The sequence below is a fragment of the Mastacembelus armatus genome, chromosome 13 (genome assembly GCF_900324485.2).
Source record: "Mastacembelus armatus chromosome 13, fMasArm1.2, whole genome shotgun sequence".
Lineage (NCBI taxonomy): Eukaryota > Metazoa > Chordata > Actinopteri > Synbranchiformes > Mastacembelidae > Mastacembelus > Mastacembelus armatus.
This window is the reverse complement of record NC_046645.1, coordinates 20,814,883-20,835,114: the sequence shown is the minus strand read 5'-3', so window position 1 is coordinate 20,835,114 and position 20,232 is coordinate 20,814,883. Positions and strand designations below refer to the sequence as shown.

Below are 20,232 nucleotides of genomic sequence, written 5' to 3'. Positions count from 1 at the left end.
ACTGATTTGTTAAGGTCGAAACCAGCCTACGAGGGTTTATTTCTCCGTTACTCTAACCACTCATAATCCTGAGATTCCTGCTAGCATAAAGACTAACAACATTTAGCTAAATTCTCAGTTTTGGTTCTGATGTGATGCGGTCACATTGCTAATAGCCTATGCTATGCTATGGTATAAATCGTCACTAGCTTCGCAGTTCCACCCCTTGCACGTCTGCGCGTCACTAGCGTGTGACGTTATGAAGTAATTGTTGCGTTCATGACTGTGGGAAAAGACCAACTTGTAATTGGCGATAGATTCCCGAGAGAGGCGTAGTCAGCTGCCAGTACAGTCCGGTTGTCAATTTCCATTGGCTAAATGTTGTATAGCCCGATGGCAAGGGGGATGAAAGATCTCGTGTTATTCCGTCATGCAGTTATGTGTTGTCCCCTTTTAAGAAGTCAATCAGTTCATGACAGAGGTGGTGCCCAAAGTAAATATCCAGCGCTCAACGAGCCAAGTAAGAAAAACATCAACAATAAAAAATCTAACATGTCAGGCGTCATGAACTGAAGAACTGCACAACCCACCGCTGTTTACAGCCTCAAACTATTTTTCGTTTGTTTTGTTGGGAAATTGTCCAAATCACAGTTTGCAACAGTGTCTTATAGCCCAACAACTGCGGAAAATAATATAACAATATAACATTTAAATTAAGCCGTATTTATTCTGAAGTCTGCAATACATAAGACGTTGCTTAATTAAGCATCTTCATAACTGGGAAAGAATTTACACAGCAGCCATGAAACCATATGAGCAGCCATTAATCAACCCTGCCTATTAAATGAAAACAAAGCAGTGGGACATGTTACATATTCTTATTAGCAATGTAATCCTAACCAATGCAACCACAAGGGGGCACAATCAGTGGAAGTTGAAAAAGGAAGAGTTGTGTGGCTTTCAGGGAGGAGCTGAAACAGGCTCTGGGAGGTCAGGAGGTTCTTCCAGATGACTGGACAGCTACAGCTAAAGTGATCAGGGAGACAGGTAGGAGGGTACTTGGTGTGTCATCTGGAAAGAGGAAAGCAGATAAGGAGACTTGGTGGTGGAATGAGGAAGTTCAGGAGTGTATTAAGAGGAAAATGTTAGCTATGAAGAAGTGGGACACAGAGAGGACAGAAGAGAACAGACAGGAGTACAGGGAGATGCAGCGTAAAGTGAAGGTAGAGGTGGCAAAGGCCAAACAAAGAGCGTATGAGGATTTGTATGACAGGTTGGACACTAAGGAGGGAGAGGTGGATTTGTACAGGTTGGCGAGGCAGAGAGACAGAGACGGGAAGGATGTGCAGCAGGTTAGGGTGATCAAGGACAGGGATGGAAATGTGTTGACATGTGTCACAAGTGTGATAGAAAGATGGAAGGAATACTTTGAAGAGTTGATGAATGAGGAAAATGTTAGAGAGCACAGAGTAGAAGAGGTGACTGTTGTGGAGCAGGAAGTAGCAAAGATCAGTAAGGATGAAGTGAGGAAGGTGTTGAAGAGGAAGAACAGTGGAAAGGCAGTTGGTCCTGACAACATACCTGTGGAGGTATGGAAGTGTTTAGGAGAGGTGGCAGTAGAGTTTTTGACTGGGCTACTTAACAAGATCTTGGAGAGTGAGAGGATGCCTGAGGAATGGAGGAGAAGTGTACTGGTGTCCATCTTTAAGAACAAGGGAGACGTGCAGAGTTGTGGAAACTACAGAGGAATAAAGCTGATGAGTCACACAATGAAGTTATGGGAAAGAGTAGTGGAGGCTAGGCTGAGGTCAGAAGTGAGCATTTGTGAGCAGCAGTATGGTTTCATGCCAAGAAAGAGAACCACAGATGCAATATTTGCTTTGAGGATGCTGATGGAGAAGTACAGAGAAGGCCAGAAGGAGCTGCATTGTGTCTTTGTAGATTTGGAAAAAGCGTATGACAGGGTGCCGAGAGAGGAGCTGTGGTTTTGTATGAGGAAGTCTGGAGTGGCAGGGAAGTATGTTCGAGTGGTGCAGGACATGTATGAGAGCTGTAAGACAGTGGTGAGGTGTGCTGTTGGGGTGACAGAGGAGTTCAAGGTGGAGGTGGGACTGCACTAAGGATCGGCTTTGAACCCCTTCTTGTTTGCTGTGGTGATGGACAGGCTGACAGATGCGGTTAGACAGGAATCTCCGTGGACCATGATGTTTGCAGATGACATTGTCATCTGTAGTGAGAGCAGGGAGCAGGTGGAGGAAAATCTAGAGAGGTGGAGGTTTGCTCTGGAAAGGAGAGGAATGAAGGTTAGCCGCAGTAAAACAGAGTACATGTGTGTAAATGAGAGGAACTCAAGTAGAACGGTGAGGTTACAGGGAGTAGAGGTGAAGAAGGTGGAGGATTTTAAGTACCTAGGGTCAACAGTCCAGAGCAACGGAGAGTGTGGAAAAGAAGTGAAGAGACGTGTGCAAGCAGGTTGGAACGGGTGGAGGAAAGTGTCAGGTGTGATGTGTGACAAAAGAGTGTCAGCAAGAATGAAAGGAAAGGTGGACAAGACAGTGGTGAGACCAGCAATGTTGTCTGATTTAGAGACAGTAGCACTGAGAAAAAGACAGGAGGCAGAGCTGGAGGTAGCAGAGCTGAAGATGTTGAGGTTCTCTCTGGGAGTGACGAGGATGGACAGGATCAGGACTGAGGACATCAGAGGGACAGCTCATGTTAGATGTTTTGGAGAAAAAGCCAGGGAAGCCAGATTGAGATGGTTTGGACATGTTCAGAGGAGGGACAGTGAATACATTAGTAAAAGGATGCTGAGGTTAGAGCTGCCAGGAAGGAGGCCTAGAGGAAGACCAAAGAGGAGGTTCTTGGATGTAGTGAAGGAGGACATGAGGATAGTTGGTGTGGGTGAGGAGGATACAGAGGATAGGGTTAAATGGAGGCAGATCATTCGCTGTGGCGACCCCTGAAGGGAGCAGCCGAAAGGAGAAGAGGAACCAACCAACCTTGAGTCAGTCAATTTTTTTGTTTTTTGTAAAGTGCCTTGAGATAATTGTATTGTGATTTGGCGCTATACAAATAAAATTGAATTGAATTGAATTTCCCTGAAAGTTTCCCTCCTGAATGACTATCGTGCTTATACAGCCAAACCTGCACAGCGCATGCGTCTGCTAAAATACAGAGGACTGAGAGGAGGAAACACAGCTGGAGTTGAGCAGAAAAACATCCGTGGGTAATCATTGCAAAGATCTTTTTACAGTCTTGCTGAAATGCATGACTAACTTTCTACAGGCGTTGAACTTTGACTTTGTTTTCCATCATTTTCTCTACCAACGTTTTGGGATGAGACTGCATTGCTTCTCTCCCAAAATAAGATGATGGCTGTAATGGAGAACTCTACCAGCACTGTTCCATATGAATGGGAATATTATTATGATTACCTTGATCCTCTGATTGTGGATGAGAGCAAGCTTAAATACAATAAATGTAAGTATCATGTCTAATTGTTTGTATTTGGCTTCTTCTACACAAAAGATATCACAATGTCCCTCTTCCCTTTCAGATTCTATTGTTATAATATTATGGATAATCCTAGCTGCTTTTGTGGGATTCCTCTTTCTCACATTGTATTTAATGTCTTGCAGTGGAAATTTGCCAAGGTAAGTGTGACGCATATATATATATATATATATACACACACACACACACCTTTACATACATATATACTAAATTTGGCTAAAGGCACACAAGTCTACTTTAAGTAAAAACTGTATTGTCATGATTGCAGGAATCCCAGGTCCAAAATCAAAGGAAGGCACAGAATATCAACTGAGTGACCTGAGACTCAGTCTGAACTATGGCGCTTTTTGAATCAGAGGTGATGGACACATTCAAAATCAGAATGATGAACATGTAGCTATGGAAACAGATTAGAGGTTTAATAGCGATGTGTGTACAAATTTTTAATAACATTTTAAAAAATGTCTTCAGTATTTTTACATAAAACAAATCAGCAAAGTGTAAATATACAAACTCTTGTAAACAGGTCTAATTCAAACAACACAGCAGTGTTCAGATGTCACATTTAACTCTTCATAGTAAGGATGTCAACACAGATGGCTCTGATGGCGGATTGAGTTGGCAATGACTCTTTCTGTCTTTTATGCTTGCCTCTGGTCACCAAATTGACATGAGACAGAAAGAGCTCTGCTGATGTGGCTCCACTCCACAGCTCATGAATGTACAATGACATCAGACATAGCCCCGCTTCTAGAAAGGATAAAACAAGAGGTTTAAATGATTTATACTAAACCTGTCATCTTCCTGAAAGACAAAGTGTCATTTGGCTTTCCAGATAATGTCACTACATGTCAGTCTTAATCTACAGTTGAAAATGTGTTACAGATCTTTATGATTTGTACTTTGAATAGCTTTTAAATAATAATACTGCAAATGCGATATAAAAGGGATAATACAATTAAACTGATTTCTACTAATGTGATTAAGTAAACTCAATTGACTGAACTGTTTTGTAGGAGTAGCACTTCACAAATGCTTGGTATTTGATGGGAAGTACAATAAATGTTGCAAAGCATAATGTCTTCATTCACTTTCACATTTCAGCTAAATGTTTTTTAAATGTTTTAATAGCATAATAAGTCATAGGACACAAATGGCAAAAAAAAAAAAAGAAAAAAAAGTGTGTCTCATTAGCAGTAACCAGATCACCTTTTCTGTATTGTGAAATTTACTTGTCAGCTAACACTTGCTTTGGACTAAAGGTTGTCTTTTGTACACTTAGTCACAACCAGGCTGCAATTCATGTTAAGCTAAGAAAAAGACTAGAATGCAAGTCAGAGTGTTAAAAAGTGGCTTATGGAGTGAGATTGTTTCAAGTCCCACAGGATCTTCTAGGTACTGAAAATTAGGTTGATTAGCTTTAATATCATATACCACTTAATGGCTTCATGACCAAACTGAATTTGTTTGTCTTTGTTGAAGTATCTAGAAGCTGAGTCATGGCAACTTGACTTATTGCAGAGTATTTGCTGAAGGCTAGGGAACTACTGTTCTATATATCTCTGTGATGCCACTATGTCAATAAAACAGTGATCCTTTAGTAGTATGGAGGGAAAATATGAGTTTTCAATTGAGTGACTTGTTTTTGCAGCACTGATAAGATACTCTTTTATATGCACTTGAGTATGCAAGAGTCTGTAAATAAAGTGGCAGGCTCTTACCGCTTTTAGATGGATCATGTGTGGCTTTTGGCAGGCAGGCAGAGATAACTGTTTGATGCAGCTCTGGAAGGTGGCTTTTGGTCTCTAGCAAGGATATCATAATGTTGGTGAATTGCTGGAGGGTTTCCACTCTTGATGAAATGCTAGGCTGACACTGAGCTTCAAAGGCCTGATGGTACAGTTGAAGGAGATCTGCTTTTACGCAAGGATCGAGCAACACAACATCTACAATTTCCTTGTGCTTTATCACAGCCTTTTCAACCCAGTGCATGAATTCTTTTGTTCTGTTTACATCATATGAGTCCTCCACCAAGCACCTCAGAGACCACTTGGTAAGCAGGTGTGCAGTATCACAAGCCAACTGACTGGGATCCAATTTGTCTCTTGACTGAACTGACTGGGATTCAGAGACATGAAACACAGGTTCCCAGTGAATAAAGATACTTCTGAGGTAAAATTTACACTCCGCCAAGAGACGCTCTTCTTGTTTCGCATCCTCTGTATCCTCTGCCAGAGTTTCTTTTTGTGTGCGGGCCTGGAAAAAGGAGCCTTTACTTCGGGCCTTATCCTTCCTCATCCCTGAAAAGTACAAAACTATGTTTATACCATTATAGATATGAAGAATTATTTGCATACTGTGAAACAGAACAGACTCTAAATTCTCTAGAGAAAAAATCCTAAATAATACAATCAAACATTTTAAGCCTCATTCCTATTGATTTCCTCACAGAGGGGAGAATATGATATCAGCAGAAGAGCAACAAGTCTTGACCACTTAATAATTGGAATTAGTGCTGTTGCAATATACTCTTTCAGTGCCAGCTATATAACTGGCTTGGCCTCATTGCAGGCCCAGAGAGTACTATTAAATTTTAATAATATTTTGAGGAATTAATGTCTGTCTTTTTGGTCATTATCTTCTTTTCTACCACATGTTAACAGTATTTTGTCCACCTATTTGAAAGGAAAGATAACCGTAACAACATTTGCATAAGCTTATTGGTGTGACAGAATTTGTTAAAGGATACACTTAATGGCACTCACCCAGCATTGCCTTGGCCACTTTGTGCTTTTCAGACAAGGCTTGTATATGAGTAAGGAGAGCTGTGTTGTGGGACATGGAGGCCCAGCAGAGGAGCAAAGAGAGGGCTTCGGTACATGACAGTGGCTGTGGGTGGAGTGTGAAGCGGCCAGCCTGTTTATTTTCATTGAGAGCTGTCTCCCGATGCTTTAGTGCAGAGCAAAAACTCTGCAGAAACAGTCTGAGCTGACTGGGCTTCAAACCCAACCTGACAAGAGGTCAAACAAACAGTGACATCCTTGACCAGCAGAGGATTAACATTTATTACGTGTGGTGTTGCTTCATGTCTCAACTTTTGTCAACTTTTGATTTCAATGTTTGATCAAGTGTCTTGAAACATAAATTAATCTGCTCTTACACTTTCACGGCTGAATGTATCAGATAGTTGTGGTGGTTTACCTGAGGTGTCTGCTAATAGTTAATGCCACACACAGGAATTCATTGATGAGTGGCAAAGGTAGACATTTCACTGAGCTCTGAGGTTTCTCTTCTGTTGAAGAGGTGGTCTTGGCTCCATTGCCTTGATGCTTTTCCTTCTGCCCAAGGTTAGTAAACCACAGCACATGGAGCAGATCTATAATAGCACTCAGCAGCTGTTGGTCTAGATTCCTAATGAGAGGAATAAGAACAGCCTTCTGTAGAAGATTTTAAACTGATGAAGAGCTTGTTTTAGTAATACAAATAATCATGTCAATATAAAGATCCTAAATCATTACTGGACCCTTTGCTTAAGCTTACCTTTTTTCAACCACCTGTATTATCCATGTTAAGACACCACAGCTCTTGGTGAGGTTATTAGCTGCTTTGGGCACACGGGCAGCCTGACACAACACTCTGATGATCTGTGCCTAGTGGAGAGATACATGTGAAATGTATGCACATTAGACATTTCCTTATGAAGTGCACTTCAGGGCACCAGTTCATGCTTGATTGCAGACCATTTTCTGTTTTTTTTTTTTTTGTTTTTTTTAATCCTTTGGCGCAATTAGTTTAAGACTGTCAGCTGTCTTGACTGCTGACATGTTAAATTATTCCAATTCATTGGGTGTACCTGGGAGTGTTCATCACACAAGGGGCTGCTGCTGAAGCCTAAAAGGATCTGAAAGATGCCTTGTTGGTCACACAATTCATAGCAGTGTCCATCATTTATCCCCTCCTCCAGCACACTCAGAATCCACTCACGTTCCACCTTGTGCTGCAGAAAAAACAGACCGTCAGTCATACTGTCGTGGCTGTCCTCCCTTCAGAGAAACATGTAACACCAAGATAAAGTAGAGAACAACAAACAGATGAAGGCTGAATATTGTTGACACAAGGACAGTTTATTTGGACAGTCATTTGTCCACAGTAAGATTCCCTTATCGTGATTATTAATGTGCAGAACAAGAAAACAAAAACAGTTTTTCCACAGTTTAACTTACCTCCAAGTCAAAGCCATAAAATAGCTTGAAGAACTCAGGGACACGTCTGAAGTCTAAACTCTGATGAGACAGCAGAAACCTGTTTAATACCACATACATGTGGTCCTCTGGGAGATCAGAAAAAACAGAAGAACAGTTCAATGACCCTGGGGGCAGTATAAAATAGACCATATAGAAAGAAGAAAGAAAAAATGCAATAAATAAAATAAACAAAAATATAAAAATGTTTACTTTGAAATAATTTAGAGATTCAGTTTCAAAAATCTTAAAGAAGTCTTACAAAAATCATTAAGAAAATACCCATGGATCTACTGAAAGTGATCTGGGACTAACATGAATTTTTGGGGTTACACACCAGGTTTCAGCATCTGCTGAGCCACTTTGGTGATGTAAGTGGTCAGGACAAATGGAAGTCTCTGATTCTGCTTTCGAATTCCATTCTTCACCGTGTCCATCAAATAGAGCAGCTGTTTGACAAGAACAAGCTATTCAGTGTTTTTGAGGCAATTTCCATACATATACCAGTAATACTCATACACCGCTTTTCCAACAATTTACCTGTCTCTTCTCTCGAAACCGAGCACCTTCTAAGTGTTGGTAGAAGCAGCTCAGCACATGATACGCTGCTGCTCTCACCTGTGGATCATAGCTACTTAGAGCCATTACTGTTACTCCAAGAGCATGACTGGATACAAACTTGAGGCAGTCAATCACACACTCTGTCAGGAAGAGGATGAGGAAGGCACAGATATAAGCACTGTATAACCTACAATGATGACTGAGAGTGATGACAACAGCACTCAAATATAATCACCTGGCCGCAGTATGGCACTGAATAGAGGCAAAAGAAAACAGGGATCATACAATTTCCCTAGGTCCTTCACAGCATTATTACTGCTCAGCACTTCATTACAATTCTGTAAGAGAGAAAATAAAACAATATAGAAAAAAGTTCACCCAAAAAACAAAAACATTCATTCAAAGAGATTCATTCAAATAAATGCAAAACAACACTTGAAAGGCTCTGTTCCAGTTACTTGGGAAAATAGGCTATAATAGTAGGCTATAAACTTATAATGTAGTTATGGAAAATTAATAACAACCTGTGGGATGATTCTGTGGTGCTGGGGAAAGTGTGCAATAGTTTGCAGCATCCTGTCAGGTTTCAGTAGAGCCAGCAGCTCATCTGAGCTCGCCTGCTTCCACAGAGAAGACCCCAGACTTTTCCTGGTCTTGTGGTGCTCCACTGCTGCTGGGCCCCACAGGAAGGATCTACAGTTCGAAAAATCCATGCTGAGTGTTTGCAACAAAAAGTACAACAATTGTTACAATTGTAAAATAAAAAACAAATGCAACTTACTGAAACTTCAGAAGACTGACATGGTTTCGTTCATATTCTTGAAGAAGCTGTAACAGTTTTTGATCTGAAAAATAAAATAAGACATGACATTAAAGGAGAACACACACACACGCACGCACACACGCACGCACACACACAATACCTGTTGTATTCAGTGTAGCGCCATATGCTCCCAGAAGTACAACAAAGTGGTCAATGTTACAGACTGTTGGGCATTTCTTCACCAGACAGAGAAGAAGGGACACTAATCCTTCTGAAATGACAGCAAAATAAGTGTGTTTAAGTCCAATGATAAAATAAAACTTTCAGTTTCAGGTTTGTTATCTAAACTTTTTCATGTGCAAAACCTTTAGCCTGAAATCTGCTCGGCTCTTCATCAGGTTCCAACATTGTAGGCAAGAAAAGAGAATGGCTACTGCTCATCATGTGAAGGGTGGATAAAGGTATCAGATCCTTCTGGACTTCACCACCACTGTACATCAGATCCAACAGGCCTCTCAAGGTGTGCAGGAAGTGGTGGTCTCTGTAACGATATCTACAGAAGAATGTCTCATTAAAATATGTGATGTGTTACTCTTGTTCAAAGATCTACCAGAAATAACAAATAAGCAAACAAACTTACTTGAGTCCATTCTTGACGAAGCCATTCCATTCAGATGCAGTTATGTCTTCAGCAGATGTCTGTGAAAAGATGTTAAATGATGAAATGCTGAACACACATTCCTGCACAGTATGCCTGAAATAGTTAACTCACTAGGAGTTGCTGCAGTCTTTCCAGGATGCTCTGCTCCTGCTCTGAAGGTGAAGTTGCCTGATCTTTAGAGCGACTGTAAGAGGCAATGAGACACTTGAGGGCAGCAGTTATGACAGACTTCCTCCAGGTTTCTTGTTCCTCTGGGCAATCAATCAGTTTCTCAGTGATAACAGGTACTAGTTGCCATCTGGAAGAGGAAAAAACATTAAGCTAATAATTTGTGACACTGGTAAATTCAAATTTTTAATTAGGAGTAAATTAATACCTTTCAAAACTGTCCACTTTTTGAAGAGCATTGGGAAGAGTATTAACCAAATCCCTGATGTCTGTGATGTTTGCAGAAAGCTTGATCAGACTGGCTAGCGTCACAGGAAGCTGTGCCCTGGAGTCTTCTGTCAGGGTTCCGAGAACACACTGGGACAATTTGGTAAGCAATCCCTGTTTCAAGGCTTGTAAAACCTCTTTTTGCACTGTAACAAACGCGCAAAATGAGAATGTCTAAATTAATATACAAGTGACTATGAAACAAAAAGAGTGACCTTTCAAAAAAGAGTGAACTTTTTTGTACAAACCATCTTTGGGTCTGGCTGGATCCTCTCTACTTGCCATCTGTAAGTAGGTACTTATCAGTGGGAGAAACGTTTCTATTTGGGCTAAGATTGTCTGCCTGTTTGCTGGCTGTAGACACCACATTTCAAAGCAGAGGCGGTGGGTAGAGGAATTCTGCAGCAGCAGGCAGCCGATTCCCTGAGTGTCTGGGCGAGGCCAATGGAGACAGTGCAGCAGCACATCTGTGTGGAGAAGCTTAGCACTGCCTGGCTCACTGGACAGAGTCTGGAGCAGGAAGGCCTCCAGTGCTGGGTTGGAGCATGACAAAAGCAGGGTGCCCAGGCCATGGAAGTGTGCCTGGGTGAGAAAGATGTTGTGGTCCTGGGGCTTAGATTTATATTCTGTGAGGATCTGCAGTGCAGCATGGCCATAGACACTAAGCTGAGCTTGTGTGGCCTCCCTGCCAGGTAATATAAGGCTCTCACAAGGGAGCAGCAGCAACTTGGAGACCACTTCCCTCACATTACAGGAGTCCATATAGCTGTGCAGAGACAGGAGGGCCTGAAAAGGTCTGGACTGTTTCTTTACAACCTGGGAGCACTTCTCCATCAGTTCCTTGAGCACAGCTTTTTCTATACCTGTCATGTAGCTTTCAAGAAATTCCAGATGACCCATATCACAAAGTGTGGGGGCACTGGTCTTCAGCAGGGCCAGAATGTCATCGCTCAGCTGAGCACACAAGTGCTTTAGTCTAACAGGGTTCAGGGTTTGAGGAGGCAAAGTATCAAGCTCCAGAGCCAGAAACCACTGCTCCAAACATGGATGCTTGAAGATGGAGCGAAGAGTTGAAACAAGAATCTAAAAACAGAAGGAGTGATATTAGAGATAATAAATCTTAACAACTGTAGAAATTAACTTTACGTTGTTGGTCATAGCTAAAAAAAACGTTAAATCAAAGTGACTGCCAAGTTTTTGCCAACCTTCTCTTTGTTGGCTTCTACTGTGGGTGACTGCCTGAGTTCCAGGAAGAGGTCTGATCCATCTTCTGAGTTTTCTGCTGGTGGCTCAGACTCTGTGGTCTCCTGAAAGCCCTGAAGCTTTGTCACCAAATCCTGGAGTATTCCCATGAAGGTCTTCAGCAGGACACTTCCTATGTCTTTGGAGAACTGTGCAGGAGGACATAATGTAATTGTATATTTTCAAACTTGTAGGGGTCTCAGCAATAAGCTTGTTTTGTACTCCTACCGTGCCAAACTTTTCCACTGTTGATTTGATGTAGAGTAAAATCTGCTTGATTACTACTGGAAAATCAGTCAGCAACATTGAAGCTAGAAATCCTTCCATATTCTCCCTGAAAGTGCCTTTAAGTAAAGCGCTCGGCCCTTGGCTATAAGCATCTTTCATCAGTGCAGTTAATGAAACAGGTGCTGGCAGTTCTTTTGAATGGCATTCAAAGGACTTAAACTGCAAAAAAACAGAACTGTTATTTTCTATACAAAATAAATTACAGGTGGTCATACTTATAGTTAAATAATCTCTTAGTTGCACCAAAAACTGACCGGTTCATCCTGGCACTGTTGTGGCAGCCATTTGGAATAATACTGATGAAAGTGTATAATGGAGGGATGAGGAGAAGCCGAGTGTTCGGAGGACACAAGCTCTTTATCATACTGCATCAGAGCCAGACAGAGAGGCAGCGGCTCTCTCTGACAATGTAGCACATCAGAGAGCACAGCAGACAAGTACTCATATACAACTCCTGAGGGAAGAAAGAACACACATGGTTGGCAACATACAGCATACAACATTTAACTTTGAAAAACTGAAAAACTTTTTTGAAGTTTATAAAGTACAGGATTCATTACAGTGTAAAGTTGCACTTTTAATGCATTTTTTTTTTTTAAATTATCAAACTGAAACAGAAATGTTTTAGATGTGCATCATCTCTACACCTGTTTTTACTAATTTGCAGTCTATGTATGCATTTTCTATGTATGCAACTTTACAACTAACAGCTTGACAACTCAAGACATGTTCTGCTCCAAACAAGTGGTTCTATTAACCACATTTGATTTAATGTTTAATGCTTTACCCTTGTCTGCTGACAGTTTGTTCCTGGCCTCCAGAGCAGCAGGTACCAACACACTGAAGGGAAACGTTTGGATAATGAGGTCTTCACTTAGAGATGGTCCAAACTCCTCCATCTCACCATTGTTACCCTCCATAATAACATCCAGCATGTCTAAGACATCTACAACACATTTTCAAATTTCACAGACATTCTTTTGGCTGAATCCAATCCAATCTGCTTGGATACAATCTTTAAACAGTTACCATCTATGTGTGAGACTGGGATACTGGCAGCGTCACCCTCCTGGCTATTCAGGTTAGCCTGAAGAAAGGCTGCGTCCTGCACCAGGCTGGCAACCTTATCTGTGTATGTGTAGGAACTGCACAATAGTTTCACCAACACCTAGACCAAGAGAGCAGGAGTTTATGTTCATTTATAAATTCTATGTTTCTCAAAATAAGTTTCTTATTTTGTTTAACCAACACCATAACATGTTACATAGATGGACTCACCCTCTCCAAGAACTGAATTACAGTCTCTTGTTGGTTTGGCTCTATTCTGGCCAGCTGGTTGAGCCAGAGCTCAAGCTCAGTCCAGGTGTACTCAAACACACCAGTGTCCTTTAGCACCTGAAAACAAGGCACGTAATACAAACAGATAATCTTTTATCTAACATTGAGTTTAAGCAATACAGTTATGAGACGTGTTAATCCATCCATCATCTATACCGCCTTATTCCTATTTCAGGTCACAAGATCTGCTGGAGCCTATCCCAGCTCTCTTTGGGTGAAAGGCAGGGGTACACCCTAGACAGGTCACCAGTCCATCACAGGGCCACGTATGGACGAACAACCACACACACTCACTCTTTTACCCGTCATAAATACTAGGAGATGAACTTGTGTTACAATATACAAAGTGTTGTTCTGTTACATTTCATCTGTCTTTCTAATGTACAGAAAAAAGAATCCATTTACACTCTGATTTCCCAGGTGGACTACAGTGGTGTAAAACAGGGTGTAAAGACCTATCTAGACTCATAGTTGTTTGGTTTGAAGACCTAAATTGACTTGAAATATCCAAATACCTATACCAGGAGGAAAAGAAGAAAGTTTCTTACTTTAAGAATCAGCATCTGTGTGGAGGTTTTTAAGTGGGTACTGCTGGTACTGACAAACATCATGAGAAGCAGATAAAGTACTGACTTCTCTCCAGATAATGACTCTGTATCTGCAACATCCTGAAAAGAAAAGCAATACAGATCACATTAGAAACAATGCTGATAAAAGCCAACACTTTCTAAACCACACTCATAGAGAATGACATGGTATCCATAAAATAAGACTAACAGTGTATTTTGTTTTCACCTGTATGCGGAACCAGGAGAACTTGCTTGCAGGAAGATCTAAGGCCAGCTGCAGTATGTGATACTGCAAAACTGGGGGTACTTCTTCCCTTATTCCTTTCTCTGACATAATACCTAGAAATATAAAACAATTATTCTGTTTTAAAATCTATTGTTAAAAAAACATGTCAATAATACTTAAAGTATCCACTTAAAGAACGTACTTTTCAAGAGCTTGCTGAAGTCAAACTTGCACTGGTTAACCAGATGTGGCACCACTTTCTGGTAAAGACATATGACCTGAAGAATCAGAGCCTTGAGCAGAATGACCTCAGCTGCCTCAACTGTTCAAGAGAAAATACATGAGACAGTGAATAACAAATGCTTTTCTCCTTTGTGTTACATAACTGATTAGAATAACAGTATGCATGTACTGTAAAATATATTACCAGGCATGTCTTTTTTGTTATCTGCCTGATCAGCAGCCCTTTCAGCTTTGGTCTTGTTTTCTTGACCACTGCCCTTGTCCTTCCTGCTAAGTAACTGCCATGTCGATACAATGCTCATCATGTCAGGTAAAATCTGAAACAAAAGTTGGAGTCTTGATTCTTGAATGATGAATCTTTATTATTTGTGAGTATTAAGACAGATCTTTCCTGAGCTTACCTTACTGAGTGTCTCTCTGTACTGCTGCACCAACTCCTCCATCATGTCATGGGTGTACACATCTGAGTTGTGCCACACAGATTTATCCAAAAGGTACTCTATATTCTTGTTGGCTCTCTTCAGGATGAAATTCATCATGGAGAAAGTTGTGAACTGCACTGCTGTGTTGGCAAGCTGTCAGATACAAGAGAAGAACTAAGCATTTTCAAATTACTTTTCAGTGGTTACTAAACAAATTCATTTATCACTTACATTGAGGCCTTGTGTGAAAAAAGCTTTGTTACAGACAGGAGGAACTGATGTCACTGTAATCACGGAGAGCAACCGAGGAAGAGGAATGACCTCCAGGGTTCGGAAGATTGTCGAAAACTCTGGTTGTGCCTCATAGATCTAACGCAAAATTGCAAAAAAGACCATTAATATATTTTTAAAAATAGACAAACAAGGTATTAGCTCTCAAGATAAACAAATAAACCAGCAATAATTACCCTTCTAAGTAACTTAACATTGTCCTGCCAAGCACTTTTGAGGCGGGGAGTGTATGAATACTGAGTCTCTTTGAAGTATCTGGCCAGAATATCAGGGCTAGCTTTAAGCACATTTACCACCAAGTCCGCCACTAGTTCATCATCTGTAGCCTGCTTCAGCCCCACCAGGAACTGAAGTAAGACAATGTTACCAGCTCTGCAAAAAATGTAAAACCCTATTGTCACCATGAGAGGTTTAAGTAAAACTGTTTAATTAGAAATTTCTTAAAAGATCACTTACCTGCCAGCTGTCCCAAAGCTGGCATCATGAAAACTGATGCCATGTTTACGAGAGCAACACAGGTCAATAAGGAAACTGTGAACAAGTTCCCGAACAACTGATATTCCAGCATGCTCTGAATTCTCCTCCATCTTACAAAAAATAAAGAAAGAAACGCTTGAGCCACAGCTTAGATAGCAAATATGACTCACAGAGCTTTCATGTCGACAAACACAAGACTCAAAGCAAATAACCTACTCTGTTGTCATCAGTGGTTGCATCCACAGTCCCATTCCATTTATACAGAGATGCAATGTTGGCCAATACAGCAGGTGTGAAAAAACGCACTTTCTGTGTTTTACTTATGGCCTTGTTCAGCACAACCTGCAGAGAAACAAACAGTAAATATAAATATCAAATCCATAAATTCATGTTTTAACTGCGAAGTGTGAAGTGTTCAGTACTTACTCTAGTCTTCAGTGTGGACAAAATCAGACTGACTATGGACAACCTGTCCTCCTTCACTCCTGTACTAAGGATCTCTGGCAGGAGCTCTGACACACCAAATTGACATGTCAAAGATACAGGAACAACATTTCATTGTGTGAACTGTAATCCATATCTGCTTATTACCTTTGCTTTCTAATATCTGTCCAACTGTAGCATTATCTCCAGACACCAAAAAGGACAGAACAAACTGGATAAAAGTCATGCGGACATCAGGTCTTCCCTGAAAAATGTAGAGAAGAACGTAAACATATACATATACAACTCCAATACAAGCTGAAAACTGAAAGAAGCAAATGATGCATCACACCCTCTTATCCTTTCTCTTCACCAGTCCAGACAAAGCTTTATTGATGTGAATGTGACTTAAAACCTCTCTAGCTGCTTCTGGACCCTGAGACACCAAGGCAGACAGGAGACTGATGCACTGACGTACAAATCTGCTCACAAGGGAGAACAAAAACACTTCAGGCAAATTTGAAATTATGCTGAGGACTGAGGTTCCAGTACTGAGGAAAAAAGACCAACCTGTGATTCTGTGAATGGAAAGATCCTTGCAGAAGTTTCATGTGGCTAGAAACCATCTTTTTCACAATAGCATTGCCAACCATATTGAAGTGAGACAGGTCACTGGCTGTCCTTAGAAGAATCATCTCCAAGCTCTCAAAAATCAGCATCATCTGGACAGAAGCAAGATTGGGATAAAGCTTTACTTGTCTAAAAACAGGAAACCAGTCAGTCCCATTCCCTCAGAAAGTACTTCAGCTTACCTCACTCTCTAGATGCTTTTCTCCCTCTAGCAATTTGAAGATCTCTGCACACTCCATAGAGATTTTAATATACCCTTCAACTACATCATACAGGTCAGAGCAAGGCAGCTTCTTGGCAGTGGATATGAATGCCCCCAGTGCTGCATTGGATAAAACAGAAAGCTGAACCAAAGCCAAGCAGATCACAGTAGACACTGCAGGAAATAACGTGGATGGCGGCTGAATGAAGACACAAGTTACTATTAAGACTTACTGTAACACCAGTAAGATGCGAGTAACAATAATAAAACGTACATAACGTTATATGCACTCACCTTTCATGGCTGTGGTGGGTTCTTTTAGCATGGCTTTAAATACAGTCCCGTTAAACTCCGGGACCTTTTCTTTTTTCACCGGAGTATTTGGCTCTGACGAGTCTTCGCCGCGGCGCTTTTTACTCATTTTAACGCGAAGGAAAACAGATGTTGGTGACTTATAGTGTTTTATAGTGTACCTTAAAGTGTACCGTCTGTAACACTGACCCACGTTGCAGTGTAAACAAAAATGTATCCAAAATTTCGTCCGGTTGGAAACGTTGACTGCTGAATTTAAGTTCCGTTGTTCAAAGGAAAAGTGTCGTTCCTGCACAAACAAATGTACAGTAAATATTTATTCAATAACCACCTGATATGATTTATGAAGACCCACTAACCTTTCTCGAACAGTAATTGAATATAGATTTAAAGACGATGAACAATACGTGTGCTATTATAAATAATTCTCTGCGTTAGCCTATTCTTGACAAAAAACGTTTGATTCTCATGTGCATGTTAATCAATTTAACATTTTAAATGTGTAATGCTTGATAGTCCTTTATGCTTGATCATAAAAAGTCTTCACATAACATTTCATATGGCAATCTCTCACAGTCACATTCTTGCCTTTACTTGTTATTCAACAACTGTATTTCAGTTTGTAAATTTTTGAAGAAAAATATTAAAATCTCATTTTTTGTACCCCAGTTTTCAACATGACTTGTTTTAGTGTACAGCATAATCATTTTGGGAGAACACATTTTGCTGACACCATGTTCTCATAGTTGTGGTTTAGCTCTGTAGCCTATTTAAAGAGTATGTGGTTTTCAGTCAGAGTGGATTCTTTTCTCAGTTTGGCCATTCCTTCAACAAAATTTTGCAGGCACTGTCGAACTACATCTCAAGTTAATAAGAGTCTAGTGCTGTTTAGTAAAGCATTTGAATAGACTAGATTTTCTGAAATAATAAACATGCCATGGATATCTTTAGATTGTAGTCTTGCCATCTGTTCTAATATTTTTTAGGTGGTCATGGAGAAGGGAAAAAGAAGCAGTTCATCTGACACTCAAAGAACAGTACATTTTCAGAATGTAGTCCGCATATGTCTGAGTGGCCCAACTACATTTCCAAAGCCCAGATTTCTGCTGTCAGTGATTGATGAGAAATACTACAGTTATTATTATTTAATGCCATGAATTTGAATCATGCTGTTGTTTCCCACACAAAATGAGCGGCAGCACAAAATGTGTGCAACTTGTGTTCTGTAGAATAATTCTTTTAGTTATCATTTCATTACATGACCACCAGGGGTCACCTTTGCCTGGTTTGAGAAATGTTACCAATTTACAGTGTACATTTTGTACTTTAAACTGAGTTGGAGGAAGAGTGGCATCCATCAGCTGTCCACACTATAATAGGCTTAGTTAATCACATACTATCCAGTCAAGAGACATCTGAATCAGTTTTGGAGGCTGGTTTAACATGTATGTATGTACACAATTAGGTTGGCAGGCAGTCTATTGTTGTTTGGGATGTTATAAGATACTGGTGGTCTGATTACCGCTGTTCATGTCAGGTCGTTCACAGCTGAACAGAATACTTATTGAATGCATGCCTGACGCATAGCAAAACAGACTAAAGTATGCTTTAAATTATGGTGTGGGGAAACTAAATGTTGCTACAAAATATACAGAAAGAACTAAAATGAAAAATGAGCAACATATGTAATGTCTGAAAACTGAAATCATTCCTGCATAGCCAAAATTAGATGACATGATCCCAGTAAATCATCTGGCTTGACAGTTAAGCCTGATGAAAATCAATGGATTTTCATCAGAATGGAATCCATCATTTACTTACAGTTGTTTTCACAATTGCTGCTAATACTATCCCTGTAACTGTTTTTATACACAGAGAGATGTATTTAAGTAAAATATATCATATTTGCCATGTGTCTTGACTTGAGAACTGCGGAAGCCGAAAATGCTGCAGTAATCTAGAGTGCTGCCCATTCTTTTGCATTGGAAATAAGGAACGTTCTGGCACCTGCTGTCTTTATGTGATGCCTGACTGAGTAATAACTATGAAGTCAAGATAAATACTTCATTTTTTAGGAAATTTACTTTTTGGTCACATTTCAGGAATTTGGTGACTCTAGGTTTCACATTCCGGCTTTATTACCTTCTGATGATAGACAGCACTCAGGAATAATTTTAGTGGGTAGGGTACGGTACTCAAAATCAAAAGCATGTAAAATTATTTTGTAGGATTTTTGTTGGTGTCTCCATCTTTGTTTTGGGCTTTTTAGCACAACTTTTTATCTCAGAGACTTCTTATTTCCACCATGTTCCTTTTTGAGACTTGGACCTTGCCTTGTTAAGAGAAACCATAACTCTTTAGTTGACCAAGTTTTGCTGACATATAAACAAATGCACCACTCTGATGCCTACATTGAACTGTAATTTGCTGCCAAGGCCTAGCAGAAAGAGGTCTACATTCAAAGCTAATAAAGAGCAAGCTATGTTCGCGAGTTAGGAAATATCAGTTTCTTTTATATCCTCTAAACTGCTGTGTATTTGAACCGCAAGTCACAGTCTTTAATGCGCATAAAAAAATACTGCTGTACTGCCTCATCAGGACCAGTGGGACCAAGCTATGAGATGAGAGAGGAAGCAGGAGCGGCACAGCTATGTGAAGTCTTTTCCGGTCCATAAATGCCATGTTTATTTTTGAAGTTCTGGCCTGGTGTGCACCACTTCCTAAAATACCACCTCTGTGAAACAAAATAGTGGGTGTGCAATGCCTGTCACAACTCTGACAGGAATGGTCATGCCTTTATAGTCTTGGGATATAGGCGCAGGATGTGCATCAGTTCAAAGACACTTCAGCCATGTGTAGCTCAGGCACAGCTCATGTCAGCACAAGGGCAAACTTCTTCCTTTTTTACAGAAGAAAATGGTTATTTATGGCATTAGTCTCTTCCATGCCACAATGTGCTATACCACTCAGCACTGGTGATGGAAAAAGCATTTCAGGTTAGAAATTGAGCAGAGCATAATTTGCTAAATACATTAACAAGAATATTTTCATGACTTATTTTTTAAGTTTTATTACAAAGTTTCAGGGATTTCCATTTTTTTCACATAAAAATGCACTTAAAGATTATACACTTTTCTTTTTTTCAGTAAACAATAAATCACAAGGTTATATACTTATGTGTTTACTTCCTCTGTTACGATGCCAGTAGCGCAACTGGGTCTGGATAGAGATGCTGGGTTGTTTCCAAAGAGTCCTTTTCCACAGCTGAAGTCACTTTACCATCCCTGTTTTCACCACAGTGCACCACAGGCCCTTCTGTGAGGTTGCGGTGCTTCCGCTGTGTGCCTCTTAGAGCCTCTCAGGCCCTCCTCACGATAACACTACAGCCAACGCTGTTGAAGGATCAAAGATCACCC

At 40.4% G+C, this 20,232-nt stretch overlaps 1 protein-coding gene across 1 annotated transcript; it reads right to left on the bottom strand.

Moving 5' to 3' along the window:
* Positions 1–3,890: 3,890 nt before the first annotated feature.
* On the bottom strand, positions 3,891–17,023 carry urb1 (URB1 ribosome biogenesis homolog). Its single transcript, XM_026297303.1, has 39 exons — positions 16,799–17,023; positions 16,485–16,624; positions 16,243–16,394; positions 16,025–16,154; positions 15,841–15,937; positions 15,676–15,761; positions 15,466–15,591; positions 15,229–15,359; positions 14,949–15,144; positions 14,713–14,850; positions 14,461–14,634; positions 14,244–14,376; positions 14,019–14,138; positions 13,817–13,929; positions 13,570–13,689; positions 12,962–13,078; positions 12,713–12,851; positions 12,471–12,629; positions 11,938–12,137; positions 11,624–11,842; positions 11,359–11,544; positions 10,402–11,236; positions 10,095–10,299; positions 9,830–10,016; positions 9,698–9,756; positions 9,423–9,610; positions 9,218–9,328; positions 9,076–9,139; positions 8,819–8,987; positions 8,530–8,632; positions 8,274–8,434; positions 8,071–8,182; positions 7,716–7,822; positions 7,346–7,489; positions 7,033–7,142; positions 6,694–6,903; positions 6,258–6,502; positions 5,214–5,792; positions 3,891–4,242 (listed from the first exon to the last, which is right to left on the bottom strand). The coding sequence occupies exons 1-39, from the start codon at positions 16,923–16,925 to the stop codon at positions 4,058–4,060; spliced, it is 6,777 nt and encodes a 2,258-aa protein (XP_026153088.1). The 5' UTR covers positions 16,926–17,023; the 3' UTR covers positions 3,891–4,057.
* Between the last annotated feature and the right edge of the window lie 3,209 nt (positions 17,024–20,232).